Source organism: Pelophylax lessonae, assembly GCF_965119305.1.
Source record: "Pelophylax lessonae genome assembly, chromosome: 8".
Taxonomy (NCBI): Eukaryota; Metazoa; Chordata; class Amphibia; order Anura; family Ranidae; genus Pelophylax; species Pelophylax lessonae.
The window spans coordinates 85075078-85090947 of record NC_138775.1 but is presented as its reverse complement, the minus strand read 5'-3'; the positions used below and the strand labels follow the sequence as shown (position 1 = coordinate 85090947).

General features: G+C 44.9%; 1 protein-coding gene across 1 annotated transcript in view; it reads left to right on the top strand.

The window, feature by feature from the left end:
* Positions 1 to 15870, top strand: part of LOC309562159 (inter-alpha-trypsin inhibitor heavy chain H3-like) — a 234519-nt gene that overhangs the window by 199829 nt on the left and 18820 nt on the right. The window contains exons 18-20 of the mRNA XM_082266284.1: positions 2780 to 2885; positions 5597 to 5710; positions 6237 to 6441. Of these exons, the coding sequence (XP_082122410.1) occupies positions 2780 to 2885; positions 5597 to 5710; positions 6237 to 6441 (425 nt within the window). The remainder of the gene's footprint in view (positions 1 to 2779; positions 2886 to 5596; positions 5711 to 6236; positions 6442 to 15870) is intronic.

Genomic DNA, 15870 nt, shown 5'->3' with positions numbered 1-15870 from the left:
TTGTTATCTAACAGAGGGGATGGTATAAAGGTAACATAGTGGCTTAACAACTACTTTAACAAACAAGTACCCCAAAAAACAGGTGTCAGGAGATGGCTGTAGCACTTCCAGAATGCCTATTAGCTGCTGTTATATGGCCCTCTGAAAAGCGATCTACTGCAGATTACTTTTTAGAGTACCTAAAGGATTACCACTAATGAGAAAGGACCTAAAAGGAATCTTGGAGAGCCAGGAACGAGCTGGTGACTCCTGGGTTTTGTTTTTTGTCCTGGGCCACCCATTGTAGAGAAGCAAGGTCTGTAATTAGTCTTAAGCAACATCCTAGTGATAGTATCACAAAGCCTCCACTGTACACTTAATGCCTCTTGTGCGGCAATGCTTGTCCTTTTGGCGGACATCATCTTTTGACTCAAAACACTAATGTTCTTCTACACTCACCACCTGTGACAAACTAGCTCCCATAACTAAACTGGAAGCATAAAGCCCTGTACACACGCACAGATTGTTGGCCAACTGATCGCCCAACTTTTGTCCAGTATTGTTTGTTGCTTAAAATGTGCTCTAGACTTGCACTTGACTTTTGTTGGCCAACAAAAACCAACTTCAGAAGTGATGTCATGTTCTGGTTGACTTTCAGTGTGTTTTTTCTTCTCTGAGCATGCCCAGTCTTGCTCATCTGATTTTTGTCTGCCAAAATCTGTACTGACTGAGGAACAATCGGCCGTTCTTTGTTGGCCAACAAAAATTTTATAGCATGCACACCAGATTTTTTTTGGCCGAAAATTCGCAGTTGGTTGTCGGAAGCATCATACTAATAAGCCTACAATCGGCAGATCGGACGTTGGCCAACAATTTACGGCCAACAATCTGTGCGTGTGTACGAGGCTTAAGTCTGGACCGAGAACTCTTTCTGAAGGTCTTGTGCTAAAGGGCCTATTTCAAACATCCCAGTTATGCAACATAGTACGTTTCCCGTTGGTCAAATCTGTCAAAATGGGCGCTAAAGTGGAAAAGTTTAAAGTGAACCATCTGGCAGTATCCTACAATGCCTAAGAAAGTGCTAACGTGCTTCTTGTTCATAGATGCTAGAACCACATCCACGACTCTCTCCTGAAGCCAAAGGGACTGTTTGTCACAACAGTCCATAAATTATTTAAAGCTGAACTCCAGGCAGATATACACTATATTGTCAAAAGTATTGGGACGCCTGCCTTTGATGAACTTTAATAGCATCCCAGTCTTAGTCCATAGGGTTCAATATTGAGTTGGCCCACCCTTTGCTACTATAACAGTTTCCACTCTTCTGGAAAGGCTGTTCACAAGGTTTAGGAGTGTGTCTATGGGATTGTTTGACCATTCTTCCAGAAGCGCATTTGTGAGGTCAGGCACTGATGTTGGATGAGAAGGCCTGGCTCGCAGTCGCCGCTCTAATTCTTCCCAAAGGTGTTCTATCGGGTTGAAGTCAGGTTCCTCCACCACAAACTCGATCATCCATGTCTTTATGGACTTTGCTTTGTGCACTGGTCCAAATCATTTGGAGGAGGGGGGATTATGATTTGGGGTTATTTTTCAGGTGTTGGGCTTGGCCCCTTAGTTCCAGTGAAGGAAACTTTTAAGGCATCAGCATACCAAGACATTTTGGACAATTTCATGCTCCCAACTTTGTGGGAACAGTTTGAGGATGTTCCCTTCCTGTTCCAACAAGACTGCGCACCAGTGCACAAAGCAAGGTCCATAAAGACATGGGGTGGAGGAACTTGACTGGCCTGCACAGAGTCCTGAGCTCAACATGATAGAACACCTTTGGGATGAATTGGAGCAGAGACCGCTAGCCAAGCCTTCTCCTCCAACGTTAGTGCCTAAACTTACAAATGCGCTTCTGGAAGAATGGTCAAACATTCCTATAGACACCCTCCTAAACCCATTTTAATCATTTCAGTGCGGGGCCAACCTTACTGCAATGGAGCATTTTTACTCTCCCTGCGATTCAGCTTTAATCTTTAAATTAAAACGACAGAGCTTCAGGCTCCCCCCAAAAATTAAAAGTCAGCAGCTACAAATACTGTGGTTGCTGACTTTTAATTTAAGAACACTCACCTGCCCAGGGATCCAGCGATGTCCTCACCCAAGCCCATTTTTCAATCAGTTTCAGGGGCAGGCACCGCCATGTCTAGTAAGGGAAACAGGACATGAAGCCTTACAGTTTCCTACTGCGCATTCCTGAGCTGCGCTGCTCCTTGTAAATGGTCCCATAGTCTTCTAGGACCTGTGATGTGTCCCAGAAGGCTACAGGGGAAGGAGGGGGGGGGGGGTCGAACTTCCAGCTCAGATTTCCGCAGCGATTTGGCCGAAGGTGGGAGAGGGTACCTGTCAAAAACAGGTACCTGCTCCCCCCTCCCCCCAAAAAGTGCCAAATGTGGCAGTGGAGGGGGTCACGTTCCGCTTTAAGCTAAGAAAATTGGAAGACAACTTCCATACGAGGAACAATTGGTCGATTTATCTGATTGTTAGTATAGTACTTTTGAGAGCCAATTCCAACTGTTCAGATGAAAAAAAATGAAGGTGCAAGCTAGAAAGTTTTTATCGTATGTGAAGAAATTGTATGTAAATAATCTAATAGAGAAAAACGGGCATGATCACAAGCAAAGAATGACCCGAAGAAGATGGCAACAATCATTGAAGTCATACACAAGAAAGAACATTTGCCTTCATACGCACCTTCATGGAAAAAAGGACAATTGTTTGTTTAATTTTCTCATAATGTGCACCCCACTTTAAGAACAAATTATTTTTTTCACTAGTGGTATGGCTTTTTATCTTACTCATATTTTTTTTTTTTTTTTCAGGTTACCAGATTTCTGCTCCCTTATTGCCATCTAACTGGGGTAACGTGTTTCTTGTTCTTGAAGTAAAATTGAAGTAAAATTTCAAGTGTAATTAAATAAAATCAATTTTCTATATGGATTTCAAGAATTATGCAGTTTGTGTAGCTGACAGTTTCCTATCTATTTTTGTTCTGTAGCTATTCTGTTGATCAAGGCTATGGCATTATACTTGCTTGAATAGGGTGCAAAGTGGCTGTTAAACTGTTAAATTGATATGATCAGTCCTGGTGTAGTAACAAGAAACAATGCATACCCCTGTCCTCCCTTTAGATGTGCAGTATGTGAATGCCTCACCAAAGATATAACTCTTAGGTTCTCTAACACTTGCGGTTGGGGGCAGTAAAATCAGACAGTTGAGCCTCTTAAGCTGCAAAGGCAGCCACCAGGGATTGAGTACATGTTGGTGCCCTGATGCATTGCTTTGTGGCAAGAATGATCCCCCTGTTGCATTCAGTGGGCAGTAGTTCCTGCTGTACAGGACCTATTCAAGTGAATGGGGCTGTTCTGCAACACGTCAGCTTTTTTATTTTATTGTCCCTCCTTTGTAACCAGTCACCAATAAATTTCTATACAGATTACAGTATTGCCGGCTCAATCCATCCATTTGTTATATTTTAGTGTGCCTTCCTCCAGAGACGTGAGGTCCACACTTCCCCTAGCTGCTCTGTTGCCACCGCTGCCATCCTCTCCTGGGCATGGAGACCTCTGTCTTCTCCATTGGTCAGTCATGGATGACGTAACTCCTGCATAAGCACACCAAAGTTACTTGGTTCTGCCCCCCCACCTTCCGTGAAAATATGAAAACAATATTTTCACTAAAAATACATAAAAAATCATTTTTAGTGGACACAAACATTTCATCATACATGAAAAACATAAATTCCGTCTGCAAGCCAAAATGATCCCCAAATAATAATGCACATATCCCCCCAACTCCTAGTTCAAATTTCCCCTCCTAGCACAAATCAGCCACTCCAAAAAATCACCCTATCTAGCACACATCCTCATTCTTCTCAAACTTTCTATCCTAGCACAAATCTTCTCCCCCAAATTCCCCACTAGCACAAATCCCCACCAATCCCTCCTATTAGCCCAAATTCCCCCACCCCCCTAGCACAAAATACCCCCTCCCAGCACAAATCTTCTTTATTCAAATCCCTCCTCCTAGCACAACACCCTCTAAATCATCCTTCCCAGCACAAATTCGTCCTCCCTACCCAAATCCCCCGCCCTCCTCCTACTACAAACATCCCTCCCTCCTGGCTCCAACCCCCCCCCCCACCCAAAACCCTCCTGCTAGCACATATCCCCAATCCCCATGTCACTTTCCAGCACAGCCCACTCCCCCTCCTCCACAAACATCCCAAGCACAAACTATTATCCCCCCTCCCCCAACTTACAGGGGGAAAGCGAAAAGCCACTACAAAGCCAGGAGGAGGTGCGCTTTGTTGTACTGTTGCCTTGTGTCAGCACAGCTTGCTCTCAGATCGCATTGGATTGTACGCACACATGCAGTGTGATTATCTCTTTCAAGGGCTGCTCATCTCCCGGCAGCAACGCGATCTAAGAGCGATCCTGTCTAATGTGCTGTAAAGATGAGTGTTTTTCTGATACGAGGTGAGCACAAGACAGCGCACCTCCACCTGGCTGTTTCCTCTCTGCCTCTTCTTCTCTCACTGCTCCAGCCTCCAGGCTGCCATCTCATTGTCCTGGCCCTAAGTGCGGGCAGGGGCAGGGGCAGGGGCAGGGGCAGGGGCAGGGGGGAAGGATCTTAGTGGCTGCCAGCCAGGCACATCATCCAAGGGAGGGCCAGTCTGGAGGGGGGGGGGCAGAACTGAAATCTAGGTGGGCACAGCCCATCCCAGCACCTCCCTAAATCTGCCCATGTGTGTCTCATCCAGCAGCTGAAAGCCAGAGGAAGGGAGAGGGGGAGAAACCGTATTTCAGTCGCTGCAAAGAGCCGCACTGTTCTGTTATAGTTTGTTCTCTGCTCCACCGATCCTCCTGCTATTCGGGCCCCCTACAGGAGGGCCGGTGGTACCCCCCTATCAGCATCCCTGCTCGGGTCTCCCACTGGCATTGACTTCTCCTCCCTGCCGATTGCTCCTATAGCAAGACAATTAGCCAGTTGCTATGGGGGCACTCCTGCATGCTTACTCTTGAGTAGACTCTGTGTGCGCCCATTAATACACAGAGCACAGCTCGGCCCCCCCTGCTCTTTCCTCATTGGCTGTGATTGACAGCAGCAGGAACAAGTGGCTCCCATTGCTGTCTCTCTGTCCAATGCGGAGGGAGGGAGTCGAGATAGCCACTGCTCTGGTACACATTGCTGGATCAAGATTGGGCTCAGGTAAGTAAAAGGTGGGGGCAGCACATTGAAGATTTTTTACCTTATTGCGGAGAATGCATTACGGTAAAAAAAAAAAGAAAACTTCAGGCATTAGAACTAAAATAAATATTCTATTCCAAAATGTTTGTAAACGTATTCTTAAGAATTGTTAGCTGTCTTAATGGAAAAAAATCTCACACTTTCAGACAAATCATAGTTCAAATGTCTCCTCTTGCCCTCATTTACCAATAAATACATGGCCAGCAAAATCATTCCAGAAAGACTGGATTGGTTAACAGAGGGCCTAGGAACCTCTTGCTGTAATCTGATGGGCTATTTTGGCTAAACAATTTTTTACCTACCATTTCTTTTGTTTTCACAGTTGACTCAGACCCTCATTTTGTTATAAAAGTCCCACAAAAGAATGATGCTTTGTGCTTTAATATACAAGAGGAACCTGGCGTGGTACTGAATCTTATTGAAGACAAAGAGCTAGGTATGTAATGTTATCCTCATACACCTGACCACACATATAGGAAAAGGAGAGCCAGTACTTGAAAAAGGATCCAGTATTCTGGACAAACATATTCAGATTTTGACAAACATACTTTTTATACAGCTGTCTTAGGTAAGGCCTCACAGCAATAAAATACTAAAATTCTGACTTTGAGGGGTAAGACCCAGGAGACATTCAAAAGAAAATGCATTAATGCATTATCAGCCACAGAACTGTGCATGTGATAAGGCCTCTGTGGTGCCCATAGACATAAAACAGACATCAGGTGAGCCAACTAACAAAAATAGGTGCAAAAAACATAGGCACTAGTAGTGCATGAGCTGCCCACCACCAGGCTCTTCCTGTTTAAGGAAAGACCAACAGGCCTAAACATTCCAGCCAACAGATCAGTCATGGCTATGGCCACCTTTAATATTTTGAAAAAACTAAAGTTTGACTCTTACCTATTGAAGTAATACATGTGCCTGCTCTGACCTTATTAACAACTTCTGCTGTCTTTCTCTAGGAATTGCAGTTAATGGGGAACTTATTGGAAATAAGAAAGGAGACAACAGTGTTTTATCACATGAGACATATTTTGGAAGACTGGGCATTGTAAACAAAAAAATGATGCTGATAATTGAGGTGACCACTGAGACAATCACTATTATGAATGGTAAAATCACCGAAATGTTCACATGGGGAAAGAAAGCATCTGTCAAAAAACAAGGGTAAACAAATACATTTTACAAATATTGATTCCATTAATTAACAAGTATTTCTTTAAATGGTGGAAGTTCCGCGCAACTAGGCAAGGCCTACTGACTCAGCAATAGCTATGTATTTTATATGTAGCACTACCCCCATAGGAGTTGCAAATGTCAGGATTCGCCACTGCTGCACAGCCAGGAACATAGCATCTTCAACTAGCATCCAGACACAGAAAAGAGTCCTTTAGCTTGTTTTTGTTGTTTTTATTAGGGGATAACTTGGTTCGGGATGGGAATTATGGTATGGACAACTTGACAAACAACAGAACCAGAGACAACTTCCTCCTTATTTACAAATTAAATTTATTGAGTGTTTGTAGTTACAGAGGGGGAAGGAGCTTCGATGCGATGATGTGATGACACTTGCTCCAGAGTAGACAGGTCGCTACCCGATCCCCCACCACCGTCTGCCGCCCGATATATCCCGCGGTCCATGCCAGAATCAAATGTGTTCGGCCGCCTGAACAAAGCGCAGATGGGAACCCTACGCTGCTGGAACCCGGGCCTCCTGCCCCCGCCGATGCAGAAAAGCCTGATCCATCTGATCTCTACACCATCACACAGGTCACCTCCCCCCTGCACATGAGTCCCCGCCACCCCCACTGGCAGAAGATGGGGACTAAGAGGAGTCCTGTTTGCCTCAACAGTTTGGAAGGGGTAAGCCTGCCTCAGGGGGATTTATGTAAGGCTGTGCGACAGAGCCCTCTGAGGGGGAGAAGCCAGGGTGATGACCCCTGAACTAATGGAAGGGAAAGGACTGATACAGAGAGAGATGTCCTCCTATAACAACTAACAGAGGGCCTCCTATTGCTGTACACTCTGTCTAACTGCTGTATACTCTATACCTCCTTCACTTATGGGCTCAGCTGAAAGCTCTACTTCTTGATTAAAGGACCTGAGTTTATATTTAACCTCTGCAGGCTGGGCCGTTTGCTTTTAATATTAAACTTCCCATCATCATCACCACTTTACCACTCTTTTTTGAGGGTAGTAATTTTCCTTGCTGCCTAGGCATCCTTTTTTTTTGTGTCCTCCCCTCTTCACCTTTCAGTTGATACCATTCCGGACCAAGAATGAGAGGCAAATCAAAAACCAGCAAAGTAATCCAACCTGCTCCTATCCCAGGAGGCATCCAGAGCTATATGTCAGCAGAGACCAGTATGGTGGAAGAAGGGTTTAATAGCCCAATATATGGGGCCCCAGGGCGGATTGGGACAGGAAAGCAAAGACCTATAACAAAAGAGCGTTCAGGAGGGAGGATCAGTGGCCTAGGGACAACTAGATCAAAAATTACTGGAGGGGCACCTCAAGGGGTACCTAAGGCACAAAGTTGAGGCTCTAAAAGGGAGAGTTCAGTCTTCGCAGAAGGAGATGGTGGCCTGGAGGATCCCAAAGCAAGCCTACCTATTATTAAGGAATCATTAGTGAGACTACTGGCTAAAGTGGAAACATCCTTGAAATTGGATATAGCAGCAGTCAGGGCAGATATTGGACAGGTACTCGGCCTTGGGGAGGAAATGGAGGGGAGAATAGATGTACATGACTGATTACTGGATGATCTGAGCAAACAGATGAAGCTACTGTAGAGAGCTAATCGTTCCCTACTATATAAATTAGAAGACCAGGAGAATCGAAGTCGAAGGAAAAATGTGCGAATTAAGGGCTTACCAGAGAACCAGGGGGAAGAAGACCCGATAACAGAAGTGCAGGGTCTCTTAAACCTTATGCTGGGAAAGGAGGGACAGAATGCACAGGGTGGGAGGATACCAAAGCCAGGGTGGGGGTGCCTCAAGAGATGCGATTGTGAGGTTTCACTATGCAGAAGAAAAGATGAGAGTTATGGAAAATGCCCTAAATTCTTCTGGGATTACTCTTGAAGGAGTGAACCTACAGCTATACGGTGATCTGTCTGCCGAGACTCTGGCAAGAAGGAGACTCCTTAAATCCCTGATAGATCTGCTGCAGGCTTCTAATATCTCCTATCGTTAGGGTTTTGGGGCCTGCCTCATAGTGAAAGCAGATGACCACACAGCGGTCCTGAGATTCCCTGAAAATCTGGGAGAATTTTGCAGCAAACTGAATCTACCACTCCCAGCCCTGCTGGGGTGGGAGGAGATCCCTGGCATGCCAATGATGTTGAGGGAGGAGTGGTGATCTCGAGTAGAGAGGGGGGTGAGAGGGGGGTGGGAGGGAAGAGTAGGTGAATGGGGGGAGTGAGTGAGGGAAGGGGGGAGGGAACATGAGGTTGTCTCTTGTCCTCCCTCCCCCCTCTTTCCTCATCTCTTCTCCCATGCCTTTTTTCCTTCTTGGGGTGACGGTGTGGGGGGAGAGGGCTGGAGGGCTTGTTGCTCCAGTGGGTAGGGTTGGATCAGAGTGCCGGAGGGGTTACCCCATGGGAAGGTATGGACAGGAGGCGGCACATGGCTGTGTGTCACCAGGTCCGTACAATTTGTCCAGTACTCCGATGGGTTAACCTCTTGAGATGGGTGTTGGGGTTTTGTTTGTTTCTTTTTTTTTTTCCTTCTTCCTTTCTTTCTTTCTCTCAATACAGGACCTCTCTCCGGTAAAGACTATGCTAGTTGCTCCTGTGGCTGCTCATGGCTTTGGTTAATCTAGTATCATGTAATGTTAGGGGCTTGAATACACCTAGCAAAAGGCATAAGGTAACTAAAGAACTGCATCATTTTGGGGCGGGAGTGGCTGACTTACAAGAAATACATATTACACATGCCTCAGAGATTAAATTGTCATCTCGCCTTTTTCCTATGTGGTTTTATGGTGACTTGGTTTCGAGTTTATTTTCTGTTTATTAAGGGAAAACTATTTGATATGGAGTGTACTTTTGCAAACATTTACTCCCCCAATAGAGAGCAGAATACGATTCTGAGAAAAATGTTAAAAAGGTTGATGATATTTAAAGAAGGGAGGCTCATTATAGTGGGAGACGTCAACATAGGGTTGGACCCAGGTGCGGACTCTTCAATGGGGCTTTCTCATCTCCCACTACAACGGCAGAATGAAATTAGAACAATTGGATACCAAAACTGGGGCTTTTGATTGGAGCAAAAACAAGCATATATATATATATATATATATATATATACAGTAATCCCCCGCTACATCGCGGTTCAGTTTTTGCGGTCCCGGTAATTCGCGTTTTTTTTTGTAATGTTATTTTACTATATAAATCATTAAACATGAAAGATTTTTTGTGTTTTTCATAGCTCTTGCTCTGTCTCTAAGTATCTTTTATGTGTTTAAATGAGTTTCTATTGTTTTAAAAGTGTGTTTAAAGACCTTAAAATGCTTCTACACGTACAGTGACAGTAAAAAAATCATGCCTACAATGCATTTTAATAGGGTTTTTCTATTTCGCGGAATTTCACTTTTCGCGGCTGGGTCCGGAACGTAACCCCCGCAATGGAGGGGGGTTTACTGTAGTACATTTTGTTGGTACAGAATTGTAAAAACATCAAATAAAAAGACTTTTTACAAATGGCTAAGCAGCTGATCCAATACACTCAATATGTTTCACTAGTAAATATTAGCTTCTTCAGGAGATAGTTGGATACTAAATATGTAAAATATCGCAGGTCACCCGGAAAGAATCATATAGCAAAAATGAATGCTTAAATAAGCAGATTGAGGTGAGAGATGTTTTAAGGAAAACAACACTTAGGCTTTTTCAACTCCTGCCTGTGGTGGGACATCAGCAGTCATAGGGGAAAGTAGTGGACCACAAAAAATCCTTTACTTTAACTGCAAGGTAGTAGGGACCACATTATGAAGCCGGAAATCAACTATATTTGAATAATACAGGTATAAACTAATCTTCCTCCTGTTGTCGGGACTGGCCACAGAAATTCCTATTGAGTCATTAAGTGTCTCTCTTGTCAATGATCCTCCTCCAAGGGTTTTACCACCAGGTGGTAATAATATTTACTATTTTTATATATATTTTTTTGCTTATTTTTGCACCAATCAAAAGCCTCAATTTTCTTATCCAATTGTTCAAGTTGGTGTGGTGCTAAATGACCTCCAGACACCCAATCTTTCTTTTGAATGAAATTAGAAGTTTACTGGTGGACGCTTGGAGGGTCAGACACCCCAAAAAAAAAGAGATTATACTTGTTTTTCCTCAGTACATGGCTCCTACTCAAGGATTGATTATATTTTAATAGAGCATCAACTATTAACTTCCCTCAGGGACGCGACCATTAAGCCTATTACACTCTCTGATCATGCCCCAGTGATGGCCCAGTTAGATTTACTAACACCAGCACCCAGAGAAAGAATCTGGAAACTGAACTGAGTTGCTCATTCAGGACCCTAAGATAATTGAGAAGGTGGAAAAGGAACTGAGAGCTTTTTTGCTGTTAATGATACACCAAGGAACACCAGAGATTTCACGGACTATTCTGTGGGAAACGAATAAGGCTTATGTAAGGGGCATATTAATAGGCATTGGGACACAAAGAAAGAGGGAAAAGGAGAGGAAGAACCAGTTACTTAGGGAGATCCACATTCTGGAACAACAGACTAGACCCAATGGCATCCCAGAGCAGTGAGAACTAATTGAGAAGAGCGGGTGTTAGGAACGCTCCCTGAGCACACTGATGTGCTGTCTGTCATCCAAAGGGTTAACCTTGTGCAGGCTAATTGTAGCAATTGGCAACTGGCTGCCTTACTTAAACACCTCAGCAGCACTGTGCCTTTGCTGTCTTGTCTTCAGCTTCTCCATGTTCCTGAACCTGCGTCCTGTTGATCCCTGCTTGATTCCTGTTGACCTTTGGCTCGTCCCTGACTTTGTTTGCTTGCTGCCCGTCCTGACCCCGGCTCGTTTGACTATTCTCTTGGATCCTCCTTGTCTGCTCATCTGCCTTTGGACCTTGACCAGTCCTCCCCTGGTAGGGCGACCCTGGGGACCGCGACCTGGTATTCACCCGCAGCCAAATCCATCCTCACCATCAGAGGCTCTGGTGAAGACCGGTGGATACTTAGATTCCGCACCTCAGGTTAGCCTGTGCTACTCACCTCGGGGGTTCCCATCCAAGCTCTGCCCACTGGCAATCGGTAGGCCTTCCTCTACATGACAGACTCCTACTAGTATTATAACGGTACAAGACAGCCGTGTCGGAGCCTGCAAGAGAGGCCTCGCCGTTGGAGGAGATCTGCCAACATCTAGCAGCTCTGTCGCAAGCCGTAAAGACCCTCCAGGATGGTTACACACAGCTCGAGGGGCGGTTGCATTCTGCAACTCTTCTAGGGAATCCTCCGGTGTTATCTGCTCCTTCTGCTACTGCAGCGTCCACAGGAATCGCTCCTAGTACCACCGTAGTGATGCTGCCACCGGAACCACGGGTCCCGAACCCTGAAAAATTCTCCGGAGATTGGTGCAAATTTCAAGCCTTTCGCAATGCTTGCCAGCTGTACTTTTCCTTGCAACCCGGACCTTCTCCTTGGAGGCCACCAAGGTGGGGTTCGTCATATCGCTGCTACTAGGCGAACCTCAGTCCTGGGCCCATCGGCTTCTTCACTTGTAACAACAATCTCCTGCAGGAAACTTTGGCCAAGGTTTAGGTGGCATCCAAGAAAGTCTTTGATGGGAGGAAGAGGGGAGAGCTGATCCTCCAACCAGGTGACCAGGCCTTTTTATCCACAGCTAACCTCCGCTTGGCCTGCCCATCCAAGAAGGTGGCTCCCAGGTTTATCGGCCCATTCCCCGTTAAAAGAAGACTCAATGCCGTGTCCTATGAGTTATCCTTACCTAATACCCTACGGATCCATCCTGTGTTCCATGTCGCTCTTTTAAAACCCGTGGTTCCCGACACCTTCCCCTGCAGAAACTCTGGACCTCCGGAACCAGTGATGGTGGATGGCGACATGGAGTACGAAGTTGAGGCTGTACTTGATTGCCGGAAAAGAGGTAACCAGCTTCAGTTCCTTATTAAGTGGAAGGGTTATGGGCCGGAAGAGAATTCCTGGGAACCTGAGAGGAACATTCATGCCGCAGACCTGATCCAGGCGTTTTTTCTTGCCCATCCTCAGAAAAGCAGTTTGTTGGGCACCCGGAGGTTGCCCTTAAGGGGGGGGGGCAATGTTAGGAACGCTCCCTGAGCACACTGATGTGCTGTCTGTCATCCAAAGGGTTAACCTTGTGCAGGCTAATTGCAGCAATTGGCAACCGGCTGCCTTATTTAAACACCTCAGCAGCACTGTGCCTTTGCTGTCTTGTCTTCAGCTTCTCCATGTTCCTGAACCTGCGTCCTGTTGATCCCTGCCTGATTCCTGTTGACCTTTGGCTCCTCCCTGACTTTGTTTGCTTGCTTCCTGTCCTGACCCCGGCCCGTTTGACTATTCTCTTGGATCCTCCTTGTCTGCTCATTTGCCTTCAGACCTTGACCAGTCCTCCCCTGGTTGGGCGACCCTGGGGACCGCGACCTGGTATTCACCCGCAGCCAAATCCATCCTCACCATCAGAGGCTCTGGTGAAGACCGGTGGATACTTAGATTCCACACCTCAGGTTAGCCTGTGCTACTTACCTTGGGGGTTCCCATCCAAGCTCTGCCCACTGGCAATCGGTAGGCCTTCCTCTACACGACAGACTCCTACTAGTATTATAACAGCGGGGAACTTACAGCACTTATGGAGCAGGAGACAAAAAACGCATTTCATATAGTTATGAAAAAAAAATACCAATGGGAAATAAACCCAGGAAATGGCTAGAAAAAGCAGTAAGGGAGAAAAAAAACACATCCTATATCTCCAGAATTAAAAATGAGAATGGGAAATAGTACATTCATCCCCGGATATCGCTCAGGTATTTCATTCATACTATAGTCAGCTGTATAATGTTAGAAAGAAAGAGGAAGGTAGGGAAAGTGGAAAGGAAGATCCGGCTGTGAGGGAATATCTGCAGGAGCTTGATCTCCCAAGGTTACCTAGAGAGGAGTAAGAGGACTTAGAGGTCCCGATTACACATGAAGAGGTGGGATGGGCAATAACGAATATCTCCCTGGGGAAGAGTCTGGGTCCTGATGAGTATTCTATCACGTATTATAAAAGGTTTCAAAACATTTTAGTCCCTAAATTATGTACATATTTCAATATAGTGGGGGAAAGGAGAGAGTCTTTGCTTGCTTACATAACTCTCATTTAAGAATATTTGCTAAAATTATAGCAGAAAAAAACTAAAACTCTTATTGCCAAGATAGATACAGTACATAATGATCAGGTAGGCTTTGTGTCCGGGCAAGAGTGGAGGGACAGCTCCCTTAAGTCACTTCTTTTGATCCATGAAGTGAAAAAGAATGGCACTCCGGCTGTGCTACTGTCAGTAGATACCAAAAAGGCCTTTGACAGGGTCGATTGGAGCCTCATGTTGGAAACGCTGAGGTACCTAGGCACTGGAGATAGGATGATGCAATGGATCTCTGCCTTCTACTGTTACCCAATGGCAAGAATAAGAGTGAACGACAGTTTGTCCTTCCCCTTCGAGCTACATAATGGAACTAGGCAAGGGCTCCCCCTTTCCCCAAAGCGGTTTGTCTTGGCCTTATTGGCAGCAATCCATAAAAACTCAGACATTAAAGAGGTGAAAGTATGGAATAGGGAGTACAAAGTAACCGCATATGTGGACGATGTACTATTTTTTAATCTCTAACCCTAGGCTAACTATCCCGGTAGTGCTGGGGGAGTTGGGGAGATACAGGAAGCTATCAAATTTCAAAGTCAACATAGCTAAATCTGAGATTTTGAACATTACAATACCAAAGAAAGAACAGGCAATCCAGCCCAAATTCCTCTTTGAATGGTGTAGAGAGGAACTGGGATACATTGGAATTAAATGAACTAAATCACTAGTAACTCTGTATAAGGCCAATTATATACCCATATTAAATAAGGTAAAGGAACAACTGAACTCCCTTAGATACAGACCCCTCTCATGGTTGCGTAGAATAAATGCAGTAAAAATGAATATTCTCCCCAAGCTCATATACATATTCCAAATGGTCCCAATCACGCTCCTCCAGGCTTACTTCAGGAAGCTAAGAGCAAAGGTATTAAAATACACATGGGCACACAAAAAACTAGATTTGTTTATGCAGTGTTAACAAAGGGGGAAAAGGTTTGGGAGGGGGAGTTGCGGCGCCCGATTTTAAAAAAATACTATCAGACAATTTCTATAGCACGAATAGCAGACTGGATGCGTAATAAGGAAGGCCGAGTTGGGTGGGAATTGAATGTGCACAAAGTAGGGAAGATCTGGAAAAGATGGTTTGGGTTCCATGGGCATATTGGGATTTGGCTAATAACACAAACACATTGACTAGGAACACGTTAAGGATATGGGATAGCTTATGTTGAATGGCTCATTGGGACTATAATGCACCCTTGATTTAATTAATTGACACTAATTATTTCAAAGCAGGGACAGTAGATTACTTCTATTTTGGTAGATGGGCAAAAAATGAAGTGATACAGCTACAAGACGTAATAGTAGGGAATAGAATCATTTTCATAAATAACACAAAAATGGGGGAATATGCCATTTGATAAATGGAGATACACACAATTGCAGCACTTTGTGCAGTCCCTAGCGCAACCTGTGCGGTGAAGGGATAATATGAGGCCATTGGAGAAATTGTTTGGCTCCCCAACATGCATTAAACATAGCATATCAAAAATATATAAGATTCTACTTAGGGAATTAGAACCCGTATAACTGCCATATTTAGGGAAATGGGAACAGGAATTAGGGTCCCTTCAAGATGAAGAAAAGAGTAGGAAAGTTTTAAAATTAGCCTGTTGCTCATCGGTTGATTTAAGGACAATGGAGATGTGGTATAAACTATTTGCTAGGTGGTATCTTACTCCACAGAGGGCTCAGAGTTACGGCGCAGAGATATCCCCAACTTGTTGGAGGGGAGGCGAAGCCCCTGGAACATTTGCGCATATGTGGTGGGCGTGCACAAAGATACAAGTTTTTTGGGAAGGGATCACCAGGTCAATCCACCAGATTACAGGAGACTGTATCCAGGTAGAACATTGGACTTGTTTGTTTCACAGCACGGAGAAAAAGGTGACGGTGTATAAAAACACGCTAGTGCCTCATTTATTGAACGCAGCCAAAAGCTTGATTCCAGCATTCTGGCGATTGCCAGAAGCCCCGAGTATGAGGAATTGGGCCGTAAGGGTGGATTGGGTGAGATCCATGGAAGAAACGACATCTGCAGCAGAGGACTCATGTGGGAAATATCTGGATATATTGAGGGACTGGATGAAGTTTAAAAAAAAGGAAGATGTATGGACATATGGTATATAAAGATGCTGGGTGTTTGAGGCGGATGGGCGATACAGCTTAGGAGTAAAACTACCTGGACCTCAGG